Genomic DNA, 23,732 nt, shown 5'->3' with positions numbered 1-23,732 from the left:
TTTGAGAAAGATAAATAAGCTCAGGCAATTCAAAACGAAATATCAAATATTGGGACGAAAATACTATAGAATAGTAAACAAAATCAGTGCATGAAAAATTAAAATCTGAAACTTCAATGTAAAAATCTCTTTAAAATAAAAGGGTAATAACCAGAGTTCAGCTCTATCGAGAAACATAAAGTAACATCAAAAAACACTCTTAAGCGCCAGTGAAAGCCTTCTTTGCGAAAGCAGAAGCACCAGCTGGTATCACCTTCAACACATTGAACCTCACAGTCTTGGACAATGGCCTGAAAGTTACCAACAACAATAAGAAAATAAAAAAGAATAAATCAACCGCTCAAAAACCAGAACTGAAAGAGACATTTATGTTGATCCAAAACAGAAGCGTAACCTGCATTGTCCAATGATGACATGGTCTCCTTCCTTGACACGGAAGCAAGGTGAGACATGAGCAGGGATGTTCGAATGCCTCTTCTCATACCTGACAACGAAATAGAGTATGAACATTGATGTAAAAAAAGTCATATGAACAAAAGTAAATTTGATGTAAGAATCAAACCTCTGATACTTCTTGACAAAGTGAAGATAGTTCCTTCGGACAATAATGGTCCTCTGCATTTTGGCACTGTGGCAAGTACCGGCTAAGATACGTCCTCTAATCGAAACAGTTCCAGTGAAGGGACATTTGCTGTCAATGTATGTTCCTGTTCGGTAAGAAAAACAAATACACACGCTAAAGAACCTAACTTTAATTAAGAAGATTAATTAAAAAGATAAGCGCTTTATACAATCGAGAGTAATTTAATTACAGATCCGAATCAATGCCTATTCAAACAGTTTAAAAATCTATAGTAAACAGAGAGAGAGAGAAAACAGACTGATCCAATTAGGGTTACAAGAATCTGAAGAACATGAAAAGAGAAATGCTACGAGGATCAGAAACAAACCTTGAGTGGCTTCACGAGGAGTCTTGAAGCCCAAACCAATGTTCTTCACGAATCTGTTTCCACCCTTTCCAGGTCTCTTTCCCTTTCCAGATATCTTCGAGCTGATAAAACAAAACAATCATATATATATATATTGGAAAAGATTGCAACTTTTAAATCAAATCGATTGGGAAATTAACCTGAGGAAGACCTTAGGTTGCTTTAGGAAAGCTTTCTCAGTCTGGAAATGACACAAAAAGGAGAGACATGATGAGAATCATCACCAAGCGTATAGGAATGTAGAGTGAAAGAAGATCAAGTAACCTGTTCGGCCATGGCTGCTGCTGTTCTGCTCTGAGGCAAGGATGTAGGCAGCGACGGCAAAAGCTTCGGGACGGATAAAACCCTAATGTACAAGAATCTTTATATAATAAGTTCGCTCCTTCCATTCCACAACTTTATTGGGCCCTTATATTTGGGCTTTAATAGCTTCGGCCTTAGGATTTTTATAACTTATTTACGTCTTCCAACTAGTATAATACCTACCCCACGCATTGTGAATTTCTATGAAAATTATTTAACAAATATTGTATAAAAAATAAAATTTATATTTTTGATCGAATTAATATTTTTAACTTTTAAACAATTTTTATTTTTTTTGTTAATTACATAACTTTTTACTCATAAGTTGATTTCATTTTAAAATAAATTTTAGGTTAATAAATCACTTATCGTATAAGAACCTAACAGTTAGGCCGAAGAATCCCAATCCTACTATTTAATTACAATGAAACTATGCCAGCTCGGTTTTATATCATGATTTAACAATTTAAAATTTAATTATGGTTATGGAAAGTTTACGTGTTCACTTGCCAATCCTAACTATTTTCAATATTTCTTCTCATTTTTGTGTCGTTTTTTCATTTTGGTTATTGTTCGATATAAATATTGATTTTTGAGTTTATTCTCATTTCGTTATTTTGTTTTGATCTGAGATTTAGAAAATGTTTAAGATTTAAAATTATTCAACAAATACATATTTAGGTTAAGATCCGCGCCTTGTACAAAATAAATATTTTATATTTACTGTTTATTTTTTGTTTTTCTGCATATTATGAAATAATAAAATAATAATTATATATTAAATAACTAAAAAATCAGTTACTATTATGTAATAAATTGGCATGCGCAGACCGCTCTTGTTTATTCACAATCATTTTAAGATAAATAAATAAAAAAAAATCGTGGAAGCATTGTACCCTACTAGTTAAGGTTTAAAGACTTTTACACCCAGGTCTGGGGTTCAAAATTTCAGACTATGCCATTTCTTGCAGATTACAGTAAATCCATGTTTGAAGTTCCGGAGGGAGCGATTTATTAAATAATTATGCAGACGATAGAAGAAAGGCTTACAAAGAATATTCAACATGATGCAAGTAAATTTGGTTAGGCGTGGATCTTCGTAGGATGACTCAGGTAATGCAATTAGGCTTAGGTCCTCATAAGGCAGATAATATTGTTGGTTGTCGAATCGTTTATGTAATCTTTTTCATATCATAATTGTAATATCATAATAAATTAGCGTTAAAAACAAAATCAAAACAATCACTATTATCTATCGTATATGATATATAATTAAATTTAAAAGAGATTAACATAGATATATAGTATACTTTTAATATGTATATTTATTAAATAAGATTTCTACCCATATGATTTTATAATTATTTTCATATTTGTGTAACAAAATTTTACACCAACGATTTTTTTTAATATGGAATGTTTAGTAGTTTCAATAATTTATAATCATTTTAGAAAAACATTGAAGATTTCAAAATTAAAATATTAACGTTTCAGTATATGTTCAAGGCAGATATCAAAATATAAATATTTATTTTCATATGATGTATAGTTTAATTTAAACGATATGAAATATATATTAACATAAGCACCTATTAAAGTAAAATTATTTATTCATATGATTTTATAATAATTGTATCTTATTATTAAAAAAAACTTAAACCTTGATCATAAAAGTTTATGTGAGACTTTTAACAATTTTAGTAATTTATATTTGTTCTGAAAAATTCAAAATACAACATATACAAAAAAAAAAATCTAAAACTTTTATTATATGATTAATGTAATTGTGTAATTTATTTTAATAATAACTAATTAAAAATGATAGAAAATATACAAATTATTAGCAAATTTTTATTATTTAAAATCATTAATTCTCATATATATCTTAGTCACATTAGTTAATTCCGTAGGTTTTATTTAAGGAAAGAATATATAAATTTAAATTTAATAAATGAATGGTACATAATGAACATACTATATAATATAACATTCCCTAGCAATTTAATTTTGGACTAACAAAATTCTCAATTGATTTTTAAGTCTGCCACGTAAGCAAAATTAGCATTTTAATTACGTAACAACTCATCAGTGCACTTTTTTAATTAGTACAAACTACATGTTATAACTTTTTAATGTTTCTCTATTAATATATAGGGGATAAGCCTGTATTTTATATCGTACTATTGTCACTTCCATTAGGGTTTTTCCTTTGTGAAACTCAATTGGCGGCAATAGACATGGTCAGTCGTAGGCCTGGGAAAGATCGGATATCCGGGTAATTTTAAGGTATCTGGTGGATCCATAATTTTACTATCTTTATCCGGATCCGTGATTCTCGGATATCCAAGTGTCGGATATCCTTGTAAAAGTTGTAATATCCCGATTTGCATCCTTAAAATAAATAAAATAATGTATATATATATATATATATATAATATTAACAATAATTTAAAAATAAAAATATATAATAATGTCTTTAATTATTTCTATGTATAATATTACAAATCTTACATAAAAATTATATATACTATTATAAAAATGAAAATATATTAAATAAAATTAATTTATATATATATATATATTACTATTTTTGAAATATTAATTAATAAAACTTACGGATCCGGATATCCGGACTTAAAAATTAAGATATCCGGATCTGGATCCGGTTTTGACGGATCCAACATTTTACTATCCGGATCCGGCCCCTCCGGATATCCGAATTTTCGGATCGGATTCGGATCGAATCTCGGATCGAATCCAGATCGAATCCGGATCTCGGATAAAAGTCTCAGGTCTCAATCATATCACCAAAATAGGAATATTTAACTGTATTTTATATATATACTAGGGTCGGTCCACCCTACGGGCGGGAAGTTATAATAAAAAAAACTATTTTATTACGTCGAATAGGTTTCATCTTTTTTGTTTAAAAACTAATTTTAAGTTAGCACTTAGTGTTTTGATCTAGAAATAGTACTTAGAGTTATAAGATAAGATAATTATATTTGTAGTAATTCTCCAATGGTATGGTGATTTTGTATTTAGTCGTTGATGATGTTGTGATTTCTTAAAAATGAGGAAGCTATTAATAGAGCCAGCCAAGAACATCAAAATTTATACATAGCTATAAAAAATAATAGTACTTCTTTTGCAGAATTTTTTGGTGCAAGACAAAACATGATATAGGGAAGCAATATAATGATCCCAAAGAAAATGGTGCACAAATAACAAAACTACTTCTGTGACAAAAAAAGGAATCCGGGAAAACGTTCTTCTCTTTGGCAGTGAGGAGCAGAAAATATATCAAATTTGTACGTGCTTAAAGAAACCATACACCAATGCTACAGTCCAGACGGTATTCCGAAGATCGAATTCCCCAAGTCAAGAACTCGTTCCACACAAACATTTTCTTACAGAGAGTAGCACCACTCTCATGGTCTCGCATATATCCTTCTGGAAACTATGCATTATATTGAAAGAATAGCTGAAAAAGAAGTCCTTTGTAAGGTCCACCATACACAGGAGCTTCTTGTACCTGTTTATCAACATGTGGGAAACACCAGATAAAGAAACGTAAGGGTTAAATGACTTCAGTTCATACAAAGGTCGAAGGGTGTAATAAATAAACACATGTACTCACTCTCTTTTCACCAAACAGAAACTTTCTTCAACAATAAGCTTGGAACAAACAAAAAGGCATAATATAGTATAAGGTAGATCCAAACACCTGTTCTTGTCTCTTGAATTTGCAATGTTGGAAAGCACGCTAGGATTACGCAAAGAAATGATCTCACTCTTGGAAACTTCATAGACCCTGTGACCACAAATTTCGCCTATCTCTCTTCTCTCGGTAATAACCAGCATGTAGTATGGTCCCAATAACTTAATGAACCCTGAGACCACGTAAATGGGGAGCACAAAAAAAACAAAATTGTGAAAACACACTATAAAAGTAAAAACAATGTACATTTTAGTGAACATAACCGACACAATACCAATGAAGCCATAACAGAGAGTGACCAGTTTGAGGTCGCCTGTGGCCTTGTTGCCTTCGTGTATCTTTTTTGGTATAGGCAGTGGAATCCTCACTGAGATTAAGCTCTGACGCATCAAGACAGTCTATCTTTAGTACTCTATACACTCCATTACCATTCCAACCAATCATATATAAATTCTGAAAAGAAAAAAAATATGATATCATCAATTTATTCATGTTAGCTACAAATTAACCAAGCGATTCAAAAGGTGGAAAGTGGAAGTAGTATGGTACCGATTGAGTCTCAAAGAGTTTGAATTCTTGCATAGAGGCTTGAAGGGAAGATGATGATGATCCCGGGGAGGAGGAGGTGGAGCCTCCGTTCTCCATTGATGGCGATGAAGTTATTTACTAAATTTCCAAAAATACAGAGCACAAACTTGTCTCTGTGGGAAAAAGTAAAGATTTAGAATTCACAAACAAATAAAAAAAAATCAAAAGATGCTAATTAGAGAGCAAAGGTCGTTACTTTGTTTTCACTCGATACATGAATCTTTTGAACCCTGGAAACACACAAACCCGAAGATTCTCATCTAGTGAGATTTCTTCTTCTTCTAATGCTCCCGAAACGAAACAAATGCGAGATTTTGGTAACGGGGGATTATAGGGAGGCATGTAAACAGACACCCGATCGATCAAGGGAGATCACGACTGCCAAAAGATTAAAGTTGTAATATTATTTGAAGTAGTTTTTCAATGGTGTGGTGATCAAAACAATGAGCATGATATGTAAGATCTACATTATTGTTAGCCCTAATCACAGTTTGCAGTAGATGAAGAACCTACTAATCAATGGCGGCTTCTCAGTTCTCACGTAGAAAGAAAAGTCGACTTACGGGCTTGACTTTTGTGAATTAGGGTTTAACTCACATAAGGCCCGAGATATAGATAAGCCCGCAAGAATTGCTATCTCAATTAAATGAAACGGTGAGTTTTTCAGGAGGGGGACACGTGGCGGTTCCAGGACGCGCGACTTTCCTATGTGGACGATGACATGGAGGCCTGTGAGAGAAGCAAACAGTCTTTTATATATAAAGACTAGTGGTATTCCGGCGCTACGCGCCGGGTTCGTATGTTTTATTGTCTAATAAGTTTGAAATTGTTTGTAATCCTGGAATCACCAGTATCTATGGATAAGCTCCTACATCGTGTGTGTATGTTCTTTTAGCTACTTCATATGATGTTGTTGGGAGATGTTACATTTTGATGGTCGATACGGGTTTCTAAAAAACATAGATTATGTTATTGTGTTTTGTAGTTGTTGAGTATTCTTTTTTTCGTTGTTCATTAGGATATATAGTTGTTTCTACTAAATAGTAAATTAGTAATTTTCAAAAGTATATAGGAGAGGTCGCATTATGTAATTAACGTACTAAAATTTTCAAAAGTATCTTAGTAGAAAGGGGATGTTTCTGTTTCTAAATTTCCAACATTGGTCTTCATATTGTTTTGTTGCTGATTTTTGAATTGTAAATTTACTATAATGGGCTAATTATAGGTTTATTTTAGGTCAATAGTTTTACAGTCGTCTGATTGTCGTGGTTGGAAATGCCGAAGAGAAAATGATAGGTTCTCGTACTATTAGAGTGTGTAGTAAAGAAGACGAATAGCATGTGGCAAAGAAGGATAATCATTTATATCTTATACATTTTCTTTTGTTTGCTCCAGTTATGGCTGTTGTATTAGTGGTTAGTGGTAATTGTTTTAATTTTTCTTAATATAGGAGTGAGTTGCATGTGGATTTTGGAGCTTTGATTGTAGACGATTTGGGGTGACTGACGAAGGAGGTTATAGGGCACAAAAACATATTTATTTATTTGGGCTAAGTTTGGCTTATTTTGAAGCTAGATGCTATATATGTTTCATGTGAATGTATTTTAAGCTGTAGTTATTTTGTTTGATTACTATGTTCCCAGACCTTGATTTCCATGTAACTATTTTTTTTGTTTCCATTTATTTTTTTCTTGTCTATTAACGTGATTGGTTTTTTGTCACACTTGTTGTTGTATTTAGTAATTTTTGGTGTAATGTTTTAGATTAGTGGTTGACCTTATTTCGTATTTGTGTAATGAAATTTATCTTATGTCAGTAAGTTGTGATAATATTTGTGTTTCTCTTCTTTTAAGTAAAGCATTAAGGCTGACTTCAAATCAACTCAACCAATATGTTGATAAACCAGACGTTTTTATAGGGGATCCATTTAGGATGAACGGTTTTTTTGTGAACGTTATGCATTTCATTTTAATGATCATTGATGTATAATTTCTTACCAAATGGGTTATGTTACTTTTCAATGTGTTTGAAATGACTTAGGTCAAATTGATAGACAATTTATTTGCTTGATCATCAAGAAATCAGAAGATAGGTTCTCATTTAATAAACTTAGTGGCTCCATTTTGGTTTTCCGAAATCACGTCCTTTCTTGTTTGTTAACTAAGAAGGAAGAGTTTTAAAATTCAAAATTTATTGGAGCTGCTTGTGTTTCCTTGTGAAGTAATTTATCGATGAGAAACTGAGTTTGTACTTTCATTTTTTCAAGCCGTCTGGGTTTGCTCCAATAGATTTCTCAGTTACCAAGCCAGGAAAAAAAGAACAAAAAAAAAATAACATTTGATTCATAGCGAAGAAAACTATATTCTAAAATCTCGTTTGGATGAAAGGAGATTTTTAAAAGCTATCAAAATCAGTTGTTAAATGAAAATTATCATTTAACTCTCACCTAAGATCTATTCCATTGTGTTTATCACCATTCCAAAAACTCAAGAAACAAAATTTTCTAGAAACTGTCGAACAAAATCACAAAAGTAAAAAAAAAGTCACTAAGACGATTTCAACAAATCAGTGAATAAGTTAATAACCTAATTATTTCAGTAATAAAACTCAAACACACAAAAATAAATATATTCCAAAGGCTTTCACCCTACTTGATTGCATACTAAACCAGCCTAGAATCAAATGTTGAGAGACCATTAACTTTGAAAATACTTATAACCGTTTTAGACACAGGGTATGAACAATTATGCAATGATTGTGAATAACTCATTACTTTGTTCATTGTTGTCTAGACTCAGACCGTGTCTTGGAATATGTCCAAAGGAAAAATATAATTCCATCTCATACTAAATACACCAAATTTTCACGGTCTTGAACTTCACCTTTTGCTTATAAGTTCCTGAATACCTGAGACTTCAAAAGTTCATGAACCCTATAAATCTTTACCAGTCAATTTGTATCTTGGAACTATCTCACAGTTATGACAGATTCAATATTCTTTTGGATCACCCACCCAATTCTTCCTGAAAATTAATAGGCAAGATAACTATTGTGCCATCACAGCTTGTATCTAAAACTGAATGAAGCTAAAAACATAAAGTACCAGACAGTCAGCTTTCTTTATATGACGAAAATGTTGCCTCCAATACGTACTACTACCCACAGAAGCCAGAGTATATCTTTGAGACCTTGCAGTTCTATCTGATCTATATCCTCACAGATAGCAAGCTCCTCCTGAACATATGTATAGCTGTTAAAGAAAAATCAAATATTTGGTGATGAAAATGAATTTAGAATATTATGCAACCATTGAGTGGGATCATCAGTTGAACATAGAATGTTTCTTATAGGAGACAGAGGCTAGAGTACAGTTCTTCATGTCTTGTATTGTGAGGTCAGTGCCAATGCTGCATAGAAAATGAATCAATTATCAGTAAGCTTCTCTTGTTAGTTCATTTATCATTCTGCTAACTGTCTCGGAGAACTCCTCTATTATCCATCTCCCCTATAAAAGCCTTACGGTTTGCACTAATGTTTCTAGGGATCTTCATGTCTATAAACTGAGCTACCAAAGGTTTCTCATCAAGATAAGCAACTAAACCAGTTAAACAGTTTTGTTGTGGCCGAACTCTAGCCCAATAGCAATATAGATAATTGTAAGAAACTAAATCTAGAGCAAAAGTAATTACAGATTAAAAATCCATATGAGTAATAAGGAAATAATGGTCGTGTAACCGTTACCTTATTGGTTTTTGCATATCACCGAACCAATTAAGATACAAATTACTTCATGTTCTTTCCACCACCCAACCTCCATCGCTCATCTCGACGCGGTCCATCGGCGGCGGTTTGAGCCGAGAGGAAAACATAAAATGGGAGCTCTTAACCTCTCAGAAACAGAGCCTTCACTGAAATGGTCTCTGAAATTGCTGAGACGTTCGCACTCTCGGATCCTTGCATAAGCGTTAAAATATTACACAATTGGAATAACTGGTATCGTCAAAAGGGTTAACAGAATACAGCAGTGATTACCTTCTCTTCTCGTCAGTGAGTAGCATGTCAACATCCATCAGATCGCCGCCTCTCTGCACATTGCTAGCCTCAGAAGACGGATCTCGATTGTGTTTGAACAGCGGCCAGCTTTCAAATCAGAGTGAAGGATACGCCATTGTTGGAGTTGGTAATTAGCAGAGAGTTTCCTTCTCGATTTCGTAAAGGTGGAGCTGTTCATCGCCGGAAGCATGCAAATTTATTGGAGAGTTTCCGACGGTTATGTATGAAGATGCTGAGCTTGATTAAAAGCTTCAGAGTGGGACAAGTGGGATGAAGTTTGTAAATGCTTGGATTAAAGGAGAAAATAAATGAAAACTGAAAGCGTTACATGAAGTTCATCTGAAGCTTAATCTGAAGGAAAACGACAGCGTTGATCTCATATTATATGCAAACTTACAATACATTGGGCCTGGACACACTAACAGAATATAAGCCCAAATATAAAACATGGTATGATATAAACAAAAACTGATTGGTCCGTCAAAAATCTGTGTACGGAAAACGTTTGTGAAGAAGTGGGAGAAGCCACGTGTCTAAAAAAGCCTCCTCTTCCTTGCTGACGTGGCAGCCTGTGGTGAGAGAAAATTCTGCTTTATTATTATAGACTAGGGATTAACCCGGGCTACGCCCGGGATTTTTATTATTTTTCTAATTTAAGTTGTTAAATTATTTATATTTAAGGTATGATATATATATTTATATAAATGTTAAGATGCATGTCATAATTAAAATTTATTTTTAAATTTTAACACGTTAAATTAACATATTTTTTACTATTTAAATATCTTTTTTGTAATTTTGTTGGCTATCTAGTTATCATATTTAGCAAAACTATCCGTTGAGTGTTGAAATAAATGTTTTAGATATTTAATTAAACTGTAGAGTATTTTCGGATCGACCACATGCTCAACAATCGATCCATCCGTAAAAAGATGGTCGATCTCCTTGGCCAGGTAAGTACAATTTTAGCAAAAATATCTTTGATTTTCAAATATTAAGTATATAACCATTCTTTTGAATATTGGTTTTTTGAATTGTATTTTTTGATTAAATTATTGTATTATAATGTTTATGTAAATATTTTTTGATGTTTGAATTTGTGTTGTTCGTATACTTAAGCTAGATGATATTGCTGTTTAACAATTTATTGTTTTCTGGATATAGAAAATAATGATATATCAAAACATATCTAATACTTGTTAAATGATAGTATAATGTAAATTACTTCCATTATTTGAAAATAACAATTTGTTGTTTTTATTTTTGTTTTTAATCAGAAATTATTTTTATTTAAAAACATCATTCATATATAATATAATAGTTTAAGTTTGGAAGATTAATCTATATATATATATAAATTTATGTATATTTTTTAAAAAAAATAATTTAAGATATTATATATTGAGTAACTGAATAAAAGCTGAATTTCTTATCTTGAAAATCAAATATTTATAGTTTTGTCTTCATGTTATACTCACCTGTCCATAATTGATATTTATAACTCAGTATGTTTTTTAAAAAACTTAGTTTTAAGTAATAAATAAATTTAATAAATTAAATTCATCCCCTATAATGTGCTGTAAACTATATTTAAAAACTTTCTAAAATTATATTTTAAGCATAATATTACTATTATTTAATTTAAGTTATTTTAAGCATAATATATGCTAAACCATCTTAAATTATATTTACAATAGGACCATCCTAAACCGGTTAATAAACCAAAAACAATACTAAACCAACATGAACCAATACCTGATTCGGCGAGGAAGGAAGTGTTTCGGGATAAACGCTTGAATGGTTATTAACTGTAATGGTTTGATCATGAAAGAGTTAGTATGAATATTAACAATAAAATTATGGATTAGATTAATTTAAATTTGTAAGAATATCTCTGAGTCTAAGAAAAGCAATTCAATTCCCATGAATAAGTTTGGCTTTTGGAAGTTGCGGGTTTTCCAACAATGAATCCACCTAACAAAAAGTTTGTTGTTATAAAAAATCTCCTTCAAGGTCATTAAAGGTTTTTGGGACGGCAATATTTGATGGTGGAACCATTTTTTTGCTCGAGTGCTATGAAGTTTTTTTGATAGTGTGAGGTTGATGTTGATAGAATAATGAGTTTTATAGAGACTTTCTTGATGTAAAACTATATTTTTTTTGTTTAATGTGGTATTTTCATTTTTACATAATTTACTACCATTTTAAGATAGATGTCCATTTTATTTAATGTACTCTTTCCATTTTTTTGAAAACTGTGCATTTACTTATTATTGTATATATAATTCATATATTTATATATTTATAATATTTACTTATTATTTATTTTTCTATATATTTTGTATTTCTCTTTCTTATATTTTATATTTTGTTAATATCTATATTTTATATTTTAAGATATATGTTTAAATTTTAATGTATTTTTTCATTTTTAATGTAAAACGGCAATGTTTAATAGAAGAACTGGACAAATTGTCAAATAGTTATATTTATGTTTTTTTCTTTTTTTATAAAATGGTAATGTTACATTATGGAGATAAACCGTTTTTTTTTGTGAAAAATGGTAATCTTACATATGTTTAATGTTGTTTTTCCATTTTTTATGTTGTATGTTTACATATTATTTTTAAAAATGTAAAATAGTAATCTTACATATGTTTAATGTAGTATTTCCATTTTTATGTTGTATGTTTACATATATTTATTATTTTCGAAATTATATATAATGTTTTTTGAATTTTTTTTATAAAACGGTAATGTTACATTATGGAGATAAGCCGTCTTTTTTCAAGTGAAAAATGGTAATCTTACATATGTTTAATGTAGTTTTTTTCATTTTTTATGCTGTATGTTTAAATATTATTTATAATTTTCGAAAATTAGTAATATTAAAATGTAAAACTATATTTTATGCCACTTGTCATCTTTCGGAAGAAGTTTTTTTTTGCTTATGTGGACGCTCTATGGAGCCTCAAGATTATATAGCAAATTACATGAGTTCATGGGTGTATCTACGCCAATTACTCTATATTTAATGTAGTATTTTCATTTTTTATGTTGTATGTTTACATATTATTTATTATTTTCGAAATTATATATAATGTTTTTTTTTACAAAATAGTAATGTTACATTATGGAGATAAACCGTCTTTTTTTAGTGAAAAATGGTAATCTTACATATGTTTAATGTTGTTTTCCATTTTTTATGTTGTATGTTTACATATTATTTTTTAAAATAAAAATGTAAAATAGTAATCTTACATATGTTTAATGTAGTATTTCCATTTTTATGTTGTATGTTTACATATATTTATTATTTTCGAAATTATATATAATGTTTTTTGACTTTTTTTATAAAACGGTAATGTTACATTATGGAGATAATCCGTCTTTTTTTCAAGTGAAAAATGGTAATCTTACATATGTTTAATGTAGTTTTTTCATTTTTTATGCTGTATGTTTAAATATTATTTATAATTTTCGAAAATTAGTAATATTAAAATGTAAAACTATATTTTATGCCACGTGTCATTTTTCGGAAGAAGTTTTTTTTGCTTATGTGGACGCTCTATGGAGCCTCAAGGTTATATAGCAAATTACATGAGTTTATGGGTGTATCTACGCCAATTACTCTATATTTAATGTAGTATTTCTATTTTTTTATGTTGTATGTTTACATATATTTATTATTTTCGAAATTATATATAATGTTTTTTGTTTTTTTTATAAAACGGTAGTATTGCATTATGGAATTAAGCCGTCTTTTTTTTTTAAAGTGAAAAATGGTAATTTTACAGATGTTCAATGTAGTTTTTCTATTTTTTATGTTGTATGTTTCATATTATTTATAATTTTTGAAAATTAGTAATATTAAAATGTAAAACTATATTTTATGCCACGTGTCATCTTTCGGGAGAATTTTTTTTCGCTGATATGGACGCTCTATGGAGCCTCAAAAAGTCCCTTTTATTGGTAATATTACATTATGGAATTAAGCCGTCTTTTTTTTTAAAGTGAAAAATGGTAATTTTACATATGTTCAATGTAGTTTTTCTATTTTTTATGTTGTATGTTTCATATTATTTATAATTTTTGAAAATTAGTAATATTAAAATGTAAAACTATATTTTATGCCACGTGTTATCTTTCGGGAGAATTTTTTTTGCTGATGTGGACGCTCTATGGAGCCTCAAAAGGTCCCTTTTATTAGTAAGGATATAATTTTATTTTTATGCTTAACCGTATTTTGTATATTGTTGTTACAGTGTAACTAGATCATAATCATATATATAATTTAAAATTTTGTACCCATTAACCGTAAATATAAAATAGTTTTGGTTAACAAATTAAAATTGTAACTTAACTTTTATTTTACCATACCTTTATTCTGTTAAATAAAAGGATTAAAACCTTCCAATGGAAAAAAATAATCCAATGCATTCTTTATTTTTAAAACCTTCCAATGCAACAAATGTGCATACACGGAGAATTTGGATAAAATATGCACTTTCTCAGGAATGAAAAAAAAGCGATCTATTTTCATTTCGTATTTTGTCTTAAATTTTTAGACTCTTCGATATTCAATCGATTAAACTGCAGCCGTCGGGGCCAAGCTTGGCATTAACCCCACCCCACCCCACCCACCCCACAAACATAACAAGCCGTGACATTAAGAGTGTATATTGCCAAATTAAACCAGCACCAACTCCATAAACCACAAAGAAACCTTTCTTTCTCTTTTAAAATTAATGACGACAGCCGTGAAAGCAAAACAAAAAAAAAACATGAAAGCAACATCAAAATCCACATAACTCAAAAGCAGCCAAATAACTTTGTTGGGGCAGTTCCTGTGGCTCGGTAGTTTGCAGCCATTTCCTCGGCCTTGAGAATCTCTTCCCCACGCTTAGCTTCGGTCATGGCTCTCTTCTCTTCAGCTTCTTTGTGAATTTGAACTATTTTGTTCTTCATTTGCTCTGCGTACTCGGCCTTCTTCTTAATGAGTTGTTCCTGTTATCATTCCGATTTCAAGGGACTTAAATTAGAAGAAATCTAACAAGTGCTATCATTTTATGTAAAAAAATAAAAGAACAAAATATTACAAGTATAATTAATAATCCTATTTACCTATATCTTATTTTTTTGATAAAATATTTACCTCGATTTTTTTTAGCTCAGCTTCTGCAGATGCTTTCTTGCTGTTTTCCCAAGCTCCAACTGAAGAAAGCTTCTTCTGAGCTCTGCGTCATATATAAAGTTATCAAGTTAGATTATATACATACATAGAGAAAAACAAACCAAAAGTTTCATAAATTCATTAAAGGCCTTAAACTTCATTTTCTCTCTCTTTTTTTTGCTCACAAAAAAGAAGAACTCAATTCTTTGATGAAAAAAAAAGAAGAAAAACTCACTTGTTCTCCACTTTGGATTTCTCAGCCTCTTCCCAAGCTTTGATGAGAGACATCCTCTTTTCTGTCTCGAGTTTAGCCAAAACATCATCTTCTCACCATTTATTTTACACACATACACCCAAAAAATAATCAGAAAATGCAGAAAAAAACTTAGGAACAAATAATGCGGTAAGTTACTGAAAATATATAAAGTTAAATTGGCCGAGTATCTATTCCCCTAAAAGAATGTTATTTTTTTTTAATTTCTTGATCATGTAACAAACATGATCTTAAAAAAAAAAAAAAAAAAAAAAAACATGATCTTATTCTCTAATTACCTCGGTTAACTGAACCTTCTTTCTTCTCTTCCACAGGTTCTTCTGCAACGTTTAATTAAAAAGATTAAAATTCTTGCTCCCAAAATTTAGAGAAAAAATAATATTTTGCCGAAAACTATTTGGGCTGATAACAGGAATTTAACGACAATTTAAAAACTAATAGAAACTACATAGCTTTCTAAATTGTTGTGAACAAAATAAAAAGAGAAAATAAATAATAATCAAGTATAAATTTTCGTTAGCTATAAAGAGTTGAGATATAAACAAATAATACTGGTTTAAGTATTTCTTTTTCTTTGAAGTTTAAATAATTTTCTTACTTGCAACGATGAGAACAAGAGCTTTGGATTCATCAGTCTTCTCCTCCGAGGACGGTGGTGAAGGGTTTGACACGGCGGTTTTTGGCTCTGTTACGTTTTTCTTCTGCTCCTCTTGAGTCATGTCGTATTGTGGTAGCTACTGGTTATTATATTACGACCAAAGAATAATCTTATAACTCTTTTTGATAAATGTGATGTGAGATGAAATAGGGATTCGACTATTTAATAGAGATTGTGAGATTAACTGTAGATACGAAAACTGAGCTGGATTAAGCAATGTCCTGTCTCTCGTTGGCATATAATGACTTTCTAATTCTTTTCTGCTTTGATACAATTATTCGTGACAGAATAAGAAACATATGTTATCATCTTATTGTAAAGCACGACCATTATTGTTTACACAAGTTGCTAAAATGCACCCAACTAATAATAATATTTAAGAACTTGGTCATATTTTTTTTTTAGTACAACGATATATCTTTTTTAATTTTCTAAGATGTTTTCTTTCAAAAATTTATGCAAGTTTTAGTTTTATTCCCGTTTTATTTGATGATTATTATCATCAGTATTCTATTGTCTATCGTATTATTCATTTTCTAAGATGCTTTAGAAGCTATCTTTTGATTTCTCGACTCTCTTATAGTCTTATACTAGAGCTTGACCCGTGCGATCGCACGGGTATTTATTTTCACTTTTATAAATAATTTTTTTGTATAAATTATATAATATAAATTTATAGTTTACACATAATATATAGTTGTTTAACATGACATTTTAAACATAATAATTCTATTTATCACATTGCGTAATTATATTTTATTTTTTGAAAGTAATTTTATCATCCATATTTTTATCATATAAATTTATTGTATTCAATTTTTAGTGTACTTTTATTTATATAAAAATATGCTACCAATAGTATATTAGCAGAATAATTTATATTTTATTTATATATTATATAAATGATTATTTCATGTGGTTTTTATTTTTCAAATATTAATAATAAATAATGAGAAATATAACTATATAGTTTCAAATGATATTATGTTCTAAATTGAGTGGTTCTGCGCTAATAACATACATCATATCAAATGTACAAAAAATCAATTTTGGTTAAGAATGAACATATTTCATCAATAATTTTATATAAATTAAAATATATATAGAACATTGATTATTGTTATACTATAAGTTTCATTCTACACTTCAAAATATTAAACCCACTGATTATTAGTTTAAATAAGATATATTATGTAGATCCAAAGATTTTATTGTTATATTCATAAGGTATATGACTTTTATGGTTTAATACTTTCCAAAATATTAAACCTGCCAATTTTATTTTTATATTATAAGAATAAGTATAAAAAATTATATTTTTATTTAATCAATATTTTTCATATTATTTTAATTTATATTTCATATTTAAAGGTAATAATCATATTTTATTAATACCTGAATAACAATTTATGTTTTCAAATTTTTATATAAATAATCATCTCTCCTCAGTTTAAACAGACCATCTAGAAACAATATTTCTAAATATATCCAGCCTAGATCAACGAATTTTACAGATCTACATTAATGTTTAATTAATATAAGTTATTGTTGCCGTGTTTATTTGTTAAAATTCGAATTAGAAAAATGCATTTGTAATAGGAAAAAAATAACTATAATTAAGGTAGTTAAATTTATTATTTCAATGGCATTCTAATATAAATAACTTTAAAAATTAATGGGTAATTTATATTAGTACTTCTCTTTTAATAATATAGATATATTCGCCTGCATATTAATTGAGTTCATGTCCCATAAAAATCATACTCCATTAGTTTCAAAAAAATAACCATACTCCATACATCAGTGTTTCGAATAACTTCTATATGTTTTATTTTATTCATGTTCGAATTCGTTTGCTCCTCAGTGTTTAAAGTTAAATGCTCGCATCTAATATTATTTTATTTCTGCGTAATTTTTCATTATATATTGAGTTTTTCAGTTTTTTTTATCATCAACTTAAACAGATTCTGTAAACCACAGTGTAACTCCGAATTCATGTGAACGACGAAAGACGGTTGTTTCCTGACACTTCGTTCTAGACTGCCTTCAAATTCTGCGTTTTTGGTACATAAATGAAATTTGAACTGAGGAAACTTTTTTACAGGGTCTTAATATCTTCAAAATAACTTGCAAAAGGGAGTCATTCTTGTGGTTCCAAAACTATCTTCACCAATTGAGAAAAATCTGTTGCAAATGTGATCATAAACTGACATAAATTTCTTATATACTCTATTTCCCAAAGTAGCGCTTCCACCTCCGAGTGAGGAGGAGAAAGACTAGCCCTTACATTTCTTGCCCCCATCAAAGCATTATAGAATACTATACCAATCTTGTACTGAGAATAACTCATTATATTTCCAAGAACCATGTGTAAAACACCAACTCCCTGAAATTGACGGGAGATTCAAAGCCTCTACATGCTGTGCCGCCCTCTTCGTGTTCAACACTTGTGCTTCAGTCCAAAGTGTTGATTCTGTTTCAGTAAATTTGAGCGTTTCCCTGTGATCAATGTCCAGATTACTGAAAATCTTATTATTCCTTCTTTTCAAATGTACCATAGAATCCATGCAAATTGATGATAATCCATTTTGGAGTGAACTCTCCAGAATAAATGATCCATATTTGTAAAGAGAAAACTAGTGGGGAAAATAGCTGGATTTGATGATATTTGTGAGAGGGCCCAAACCTGGTGCGCTGGAGGACATTCGAAAAACACATGGTTTATCGATTCATCTGTAGCTCCACATATGGCACAATATATATCCCCTCAGATTTTTGTTGACTGCTATACATCCTGACACCAATTACCATAAGAAATGCTTAATCTTTGGTGGGCATCGTACATTCCTGCAGAACGCTTTCAAAATATTAATTGTGGGTCCAAACACTACTGGTGGTTGTTCTATACTGAGTTCTTCATCAAATGCGGAGAATACCATATGTATTTAAAAAAAAACACTTTGACAACTGATTTTCGCCATCAGCATTTCTTTTTCTTAACATCAATAATTTTCGTTCTTCTCAAAAACAAAACTTGAAAAACATTCTTATTCTTTTATGTTTTGGAAAGGTTTGGCCATCAAGTCATTCAGGTATCTTTTATAATTCATACTAGGTAGAGATATGCGCCTTGCAAAGGGTGAGATTGTGATGCCGATAATATATTATAACTGATACCATTTTGGGGATATTATGTATAAACTGGATTGAAAATTAGTTTGTACTATTCAAATATTTTTGTTATTATGTATCGTTAGATCATTACTAATGAAACTTGAAACATTGAACATAAAGCACTAATTTGTAATGTACAACCACAGCCATATATTTTATAAATATTCACATATGTAATAATTTAAATTTATTCAATTTATTGTACATGGACTGTTTTGAAATGTAACAGATAACATACCTGATTTAGATAGTTTGGACCATGTTTGATTCTTGATCTTTTTTGAGCTAATGGGTGAAAATCATGCTATAGGCACTAAAATATTGAGATATTGCTAATTTACAAAAAGTACCCTATAAGCTCATATTTCAGATAATCGCAGTCATAACTTGTGATAGTTGCTATTATCTTTTTTTAACTACTCTTTCAATTATACTAATTTCATCTTTTTACAGGTGGCTGACCTGAAATTTCCAATAAAGTAAAATTTAAAAGTTGCTTGACTGTATCATACGTCGGTTACTGGATTCAGTGTATTGAATCTGGTGAAAAAAGAAAGAGTAGATATGGTATACATGGCCGATTAAAGATCAAAAATTCCCTACAATTGAAAGTAACATTCAATATCTTGAACAATTATTCTACAATTTAACTAAATCATAAACTGAAACCCACTAATCATCAAAATAAACCAGTGATTATTATATTCTCTCTTATTGATGATTTAACAGTAAAGGATATCTTACCAAAAATGTTTTGTATTTTTCATTAAAGTTATGAGCAAGACTCAACAAACAACACAGTATGTCCAACAGATCATGCAGTCTACAGGGTTGGACATACAACAGAGAATATAAATGACTATTTTGTTCCAAATCCAACCAAAATTGCCGATGCAAAAGTTATAGCACCACACTAAATAAATATTTGTTTAAATTTTTGGTTACTGCTTTTAGGTTACTTGTTTTAGAGCATCTCCAATGTATTACTCCATATTTTACTCTAAAATGGTGCAACACCAAAATGGAGTAAGGTTTTACTCCAATGTATTACTCCATTTTCTATTCCAAAAATAATATAATTTATTAATAATTGTTAATAATACTTTCTATTTATAAAAAATTACTAATTAACCCCAACTATTTTATGTTGACAAAAATTCCTTAAAAAATTATTTAAATTAAACAGTTATTATTAAAAAGTACAAAAAATCATAAAAATAAAATAAAAGACAATAAATAAGTTGGTTTAATAGTGGCATTAGAATATTTTTCTCACAATGATCAACTAATACATTTCGTAATGAAACATAAGATTCTTTATCTTTGATATTCCTAAATCGAACAAGAAAATTTTGAAATCAGACATTTTCATCTTATGTAATTTTGATATATGGAGGTGTAGCTTCTCTTCCAAGTTCAGTTGGTGCATCAAATTCACACCCATTCTTAATTATCATGTCATGTAAAATTATACATGTAGTCTTGATGTCATGTAACATATTTTTTTCCAAAACCGAACATGTCCTTCCATAATAGCGAAACACAACTATAAATTCTTTTATGTTATCTTTATTTTATATTATTATTTTTTGATTATAGTGTATATTTTTATGTAAAATTATTAAATAATGGAATATCTTGTTTATTTATGTTATTGTATCATTTTAAAATATTATTTAAGTAAGAAATAAAAACATTAAAGATTTAAAGGACCAATTCACAAATAAAAAAAGTTCAACACCAAAATGGAGTAATGAGTAAGATTACTCCATAAATGGAGTAATCCTAGCCATTGCTCCATTTTGGAGTTGAAAATGGAGTGGGGTTGGAAAAGATTTTACTCCAAAATGATGTTTAGAGTAGAAAATGGAGTAGGGTTGGAGATGCCCTTAGATTGCCTTAACTATTACTTATAAAATAAAACGTTAACAATATATTAAAACATACAGAAAAACATTTTGTCATTTTCATATAAAAGAAACTTCAAGTTTTTTTCTGAAAAATTAAAACCAAAATTTTCTTGAGATAAGGTTCATTGCAGCCATATGAAAATTTTGAGTGTTTTAGAAAGCAAGAAGACAATACTATGGTTTAGCAAATGACTAAATGACTCACGTCACTTTCTCTTATATAGGTTGAAAAGTCCTTCTTTAGAATATATTCTTACGATTTGACAATCAGAACATATATTTTGCATGTCAATCACTCATTCAATAATAATAAGCCATTAAACGCACATCACATTAATCTTTGCTAAATTTATGTCATTGACTTCATATCTGTGTATAGGTTTGGGCATTAGGGTACCCATTCGGGTTCGGATTGGGTGCTTCGGGTTTTCGGATGGAGAGGTACATAATCCGTTCAGGTTATTTTATACTTCTGATCGGATTCGGGTTTTTAAGGTTCGGGTTCGGGTTATTTCGAGTATAACCGAACTGTGTAACAAATAAAAAAAAATTATATGTATCCTTGGTTTGACTTTGTGAGACCAGAAACAATATTGTTGAAGTTAAAAGATTGAACAACTTAATCTAAGATTTATGATCTTTCTGATTTGTTATTACGTTGAGGAGCACAAGTTTGTATTCTTTTTCTTTGTGTAATTTCTATTTGCATTATCTTGAATAGAAAATGGTAAATAATCTATCTATTCATAAATCAAAATCAAATAGACATCAAAATCAAACAAAAATCAAACATGGATAATCATGAATGTTTGAGCTCACGCATGTGCAAAGAACAAAGAGAAAACAAACCGCAAATCCTACTTGTAATCAAACATAAATCAAAATCGCAAAGTATAGTGATTCATACATGTAATCGGTCATAAAATGAGTTTAAGTATGTACTGAACATATACGTCGAAGAAGGAAAAGACAGAAAGATTAATGGGAATGGAAGATGTAAGCTTAGGGTTAGTAATATATATATATGGGTACTTCGGATAATTGGTTCAGGTATCGGATATAACCAATCGGGTACGGATATTCGGACTGGTTAAATCCTAAACCCGTCCAGGTTTTCTTAACTGCGGTTCAGTTTTTCGTTCGGGTTTTTCGGATCGGTTCGGGTTCGGATTCGGGTTTCGAATTCGGGTTTCGGTTAATATGCCTACGCCTAGCTGTGTACATAGGCAAACATTAGGATTCGGCCATATATAATTGCCAAATATAAGGCTAACTATGTCACTGAAGTATTTTATACAACTACTACAAAATATATAATTTCCTAAAATTGAAGATGGCAACTGAGACCGTAATAAAGGAACGTATATAACCAGATATTAAGCTATATTCATTCTTACCATACTTGCTTCTCTTGGTTTTCGCTATCTAATCTATTAAAATAGAAGTACAAAAATAAAATGCCTTTTAGTTTTTAAATTTATTTACAATGGCATGCCACTAAAAATATTAATTAACTTATCTTTTAGGATTCTTTGTCTTTTTCTCTTTAATTTGTGAATTTCTAAAATCAAATTTCTAAATAAAAAGTTATGGCAACAATAATTAATAAAACTAGATTTTATTATTCTGTATTTTCCTATTTTATTAGATATATATGTGTTTGGAAATAAATACATTTTGTAATAAAATATATACATTCTATGATAATTATTTTACTAATTCCATATATATATAATAAATGGTATATACAACAATTTTATTATACATTATCATCAAATTTTGATCCATAAAAATTAGTATATACATCAATTTTATTTTACATTATCATAAAATTTTGATCCATAAAAAATAAAAGATATATTTGTGTGAATATACAAAAATAAAATACCCCTTAGTTTTTTGTAACTTATTTACAATGCATACCACTAAAAATATTAATTAATCTATCTTTTAGGATTCATTGTCTTTTCCTCTTTTATTAATGAATTAACTAAATCAAATTTCTAAATAAAAAGTTATGACAACAATAATTAATAAAACTAGATTTTATTATTCTGTCTTTTCATACTGTACTTGATATGTGTGTGTTTGGAAATAAATACATTTTGTAATTAAATGTATACATTCTATGGTAATTATTTTACTAATTCCTTATATACATAATAAATGGTATATACAACAATTTTATTATACATTATCATAAAATTTTGATCCATAAAAATTAGTATATACAGCAATTTTATTTTACATTATCATAAAATTTTGATCCATAAAAAATAAAAAAACAATTAAAATAGAAGTACAAAAATAAAATACCCCTTAGTTTTTTTTAACTTATTTACAATGGCATGCAACTAAAATTATTAATTAACCTATCTTTAGGATTCTTTGTCTTTTCCTATTTAATTAATGAATTTCAAAAATCAAATTTCTAAATAAAAAGTTATGGCAACAATAATTAATAAAACTTTTATTATTCTGTCTTTTCCTATTTTATTAGATATATTTGTATTTGGAAATAAATACATTTTAATTAAATATATACATTCTATGGTAATTATTTTACTAATTCCATATATACGTAATAAATGGTATATACAACAATTTTATTATACATTATCATAAAATTTTGATTCATAAAAATTAGTGTATACATCAATTTTATTTTACATTATCATAAAATATTTTATCCATAAAAAATAAAATATATATTTGTGTGAATATACATGTCATATTCTAAAAATATTGATGATCGAGTTGATGGTTTACAAGATAAAATAAAATTACTTAATATAAAATATAAAATTATTGTATTTTGTCATATTAAATAATTATTTAAGCGGGTAAATTTTAAAATATATATCATCACTTATACAAGTAAATATTTAT

General features: G+C 29.1%; 2 protein-coding genes across 5 annotated transcripts; both read right to left on the bottom strand.

Annotated features, from left to right (window-relative positions):
• Positions 1-47: 47 nt before the first annotated feature.
• LOC103873107 (40S ribosomal protein S11-3) lies at positions 48-1,392 on the bottom strand. Of its 2 annotated transcripts, XM_009151536.3 has the most exons (6): positions 1,254-1,391; positions 1,130-1,170; positions 951-1,051; positions 563-707; positions 395-484; positions 48-290 (listed from the first exon to the last, which is right to left on the bottom strand). In XM_009151536.3, exons 1-6 carry the CDS (start codon positions 1,263-1,265, stop codon positions 200-202), a joined length of 480 nt encoding a protein of 159 aa, XP_009149784.1. In that variant the 5' UTR covers positions 1,266-1,391; the 3' UTR covers positions 48-199. The 2 variants fall into 2 exon arrangements, with proteins under 2 accessions (XP_009149784.1, XP_009149783.1); XM_009151535.3 differs by having other exon boundaries at positions 72-290; positions 395-707; positions 1,254-1,392.
• Positions 1,393-13,880: 12,488 nt separating this feature from the next.
• On the bottom strand, positions 13,881-22,484 carry LOC103873103 (remorin 1.4). 3 transcript variants are annotated; one of them, XM_033273904.1, is made up of 6 exons: positions 15,945-22,484; positions 15,700-15,838; positions 15,380-15,421; positions 15,063-15,150; positions 14,810-14,891; positions 13,881-14,661 (listed from the first exon to the last, which is right to left on the bottom strand). In XM_033273904.1, exons 2-6 carry the CDS (start codon positions 15,818-15,820, stop codon positions 14,467-14,469), a joined length of 528 nt encoding a protein of 175 aa, XP_033129795.1. In that variant the 5' UTR covers positions 15,821-15,838; positions 15,945-22,484; the 3' UTR covers positions 13,881-14,466. The 3 variants fall into 3 exon arrangements, with proteins under 3 accessions (XP_033129795.1, XP_033129796.1, XP_009149781.1); XM_033273905.1 differs by having other exon boundaries at positions 15,700-18,258; positions 18,446-22,484; XM_009151533.3 differs by having other exon boundaries at positions 15,700-22,484.
• Between the last annotated feature and the right edge of the window lie 1,248 nt (positions 22,485-23,732).

This window comes from Brassica rapa, chromosome A06, assembly GCF_000309985.2.
Source record: "Brassica rapa cultivar Chiifu-401-42 chromosome A06, CAAS_Brap_v3.01, whole genome shotgun sequence".
NCBI classification, from domain to species: domain Eukaryota; kingdom Viridiplantae; phylum Streptophyta; class Magnoliopsida; order Brassicales; family Brassicaceae; genus Brassica; species Brassica rapa.
This window is presented reverse-complemented; position numbering and strand designations above follow the sequence as displayed.

Bases quoted from the DNA above. Each gene is read 5' to 3' on its own strand.
- LOC103873103 (XM_009151533.3), bottom strand. From the start codon at position 15,820: ATGACTCAAGAGGAGCAGAAGAAAAACGTAACAGAGCCAAAAACCGCC. The intron at 14,892-15,062 runs GTGAGTTTTTCT...TATATGACGCAG, and splicing joins AAATCCAAAGTGGAGAACAA to AGCTCAGAAGAAGCTTTCTT. The intron at 14,662-14,809 runs GTAAATATTTTA...GAATGATAACAG, and splicing joins CTGAGCTAAAAAAAATCGAG to GAACAACTCATTAAGAAGAA.
- LOC103873107 (XM_009151535.3), bottom strand. The intron at 1,052-1,129 runs GTTAATTTCCCA...TTGTTTTATCAG, and splicing joins CAACCTAAGGTCTTCCTCAG to CTCGAAGATATCTGGAAAGG. The intron at 291-394 runs GTTACGCTTCTG...GGTAACTTTCAG, and splicing joins GTCATCATTGGACAATGCAG to GCCATTGTCCAAGACTGTGA.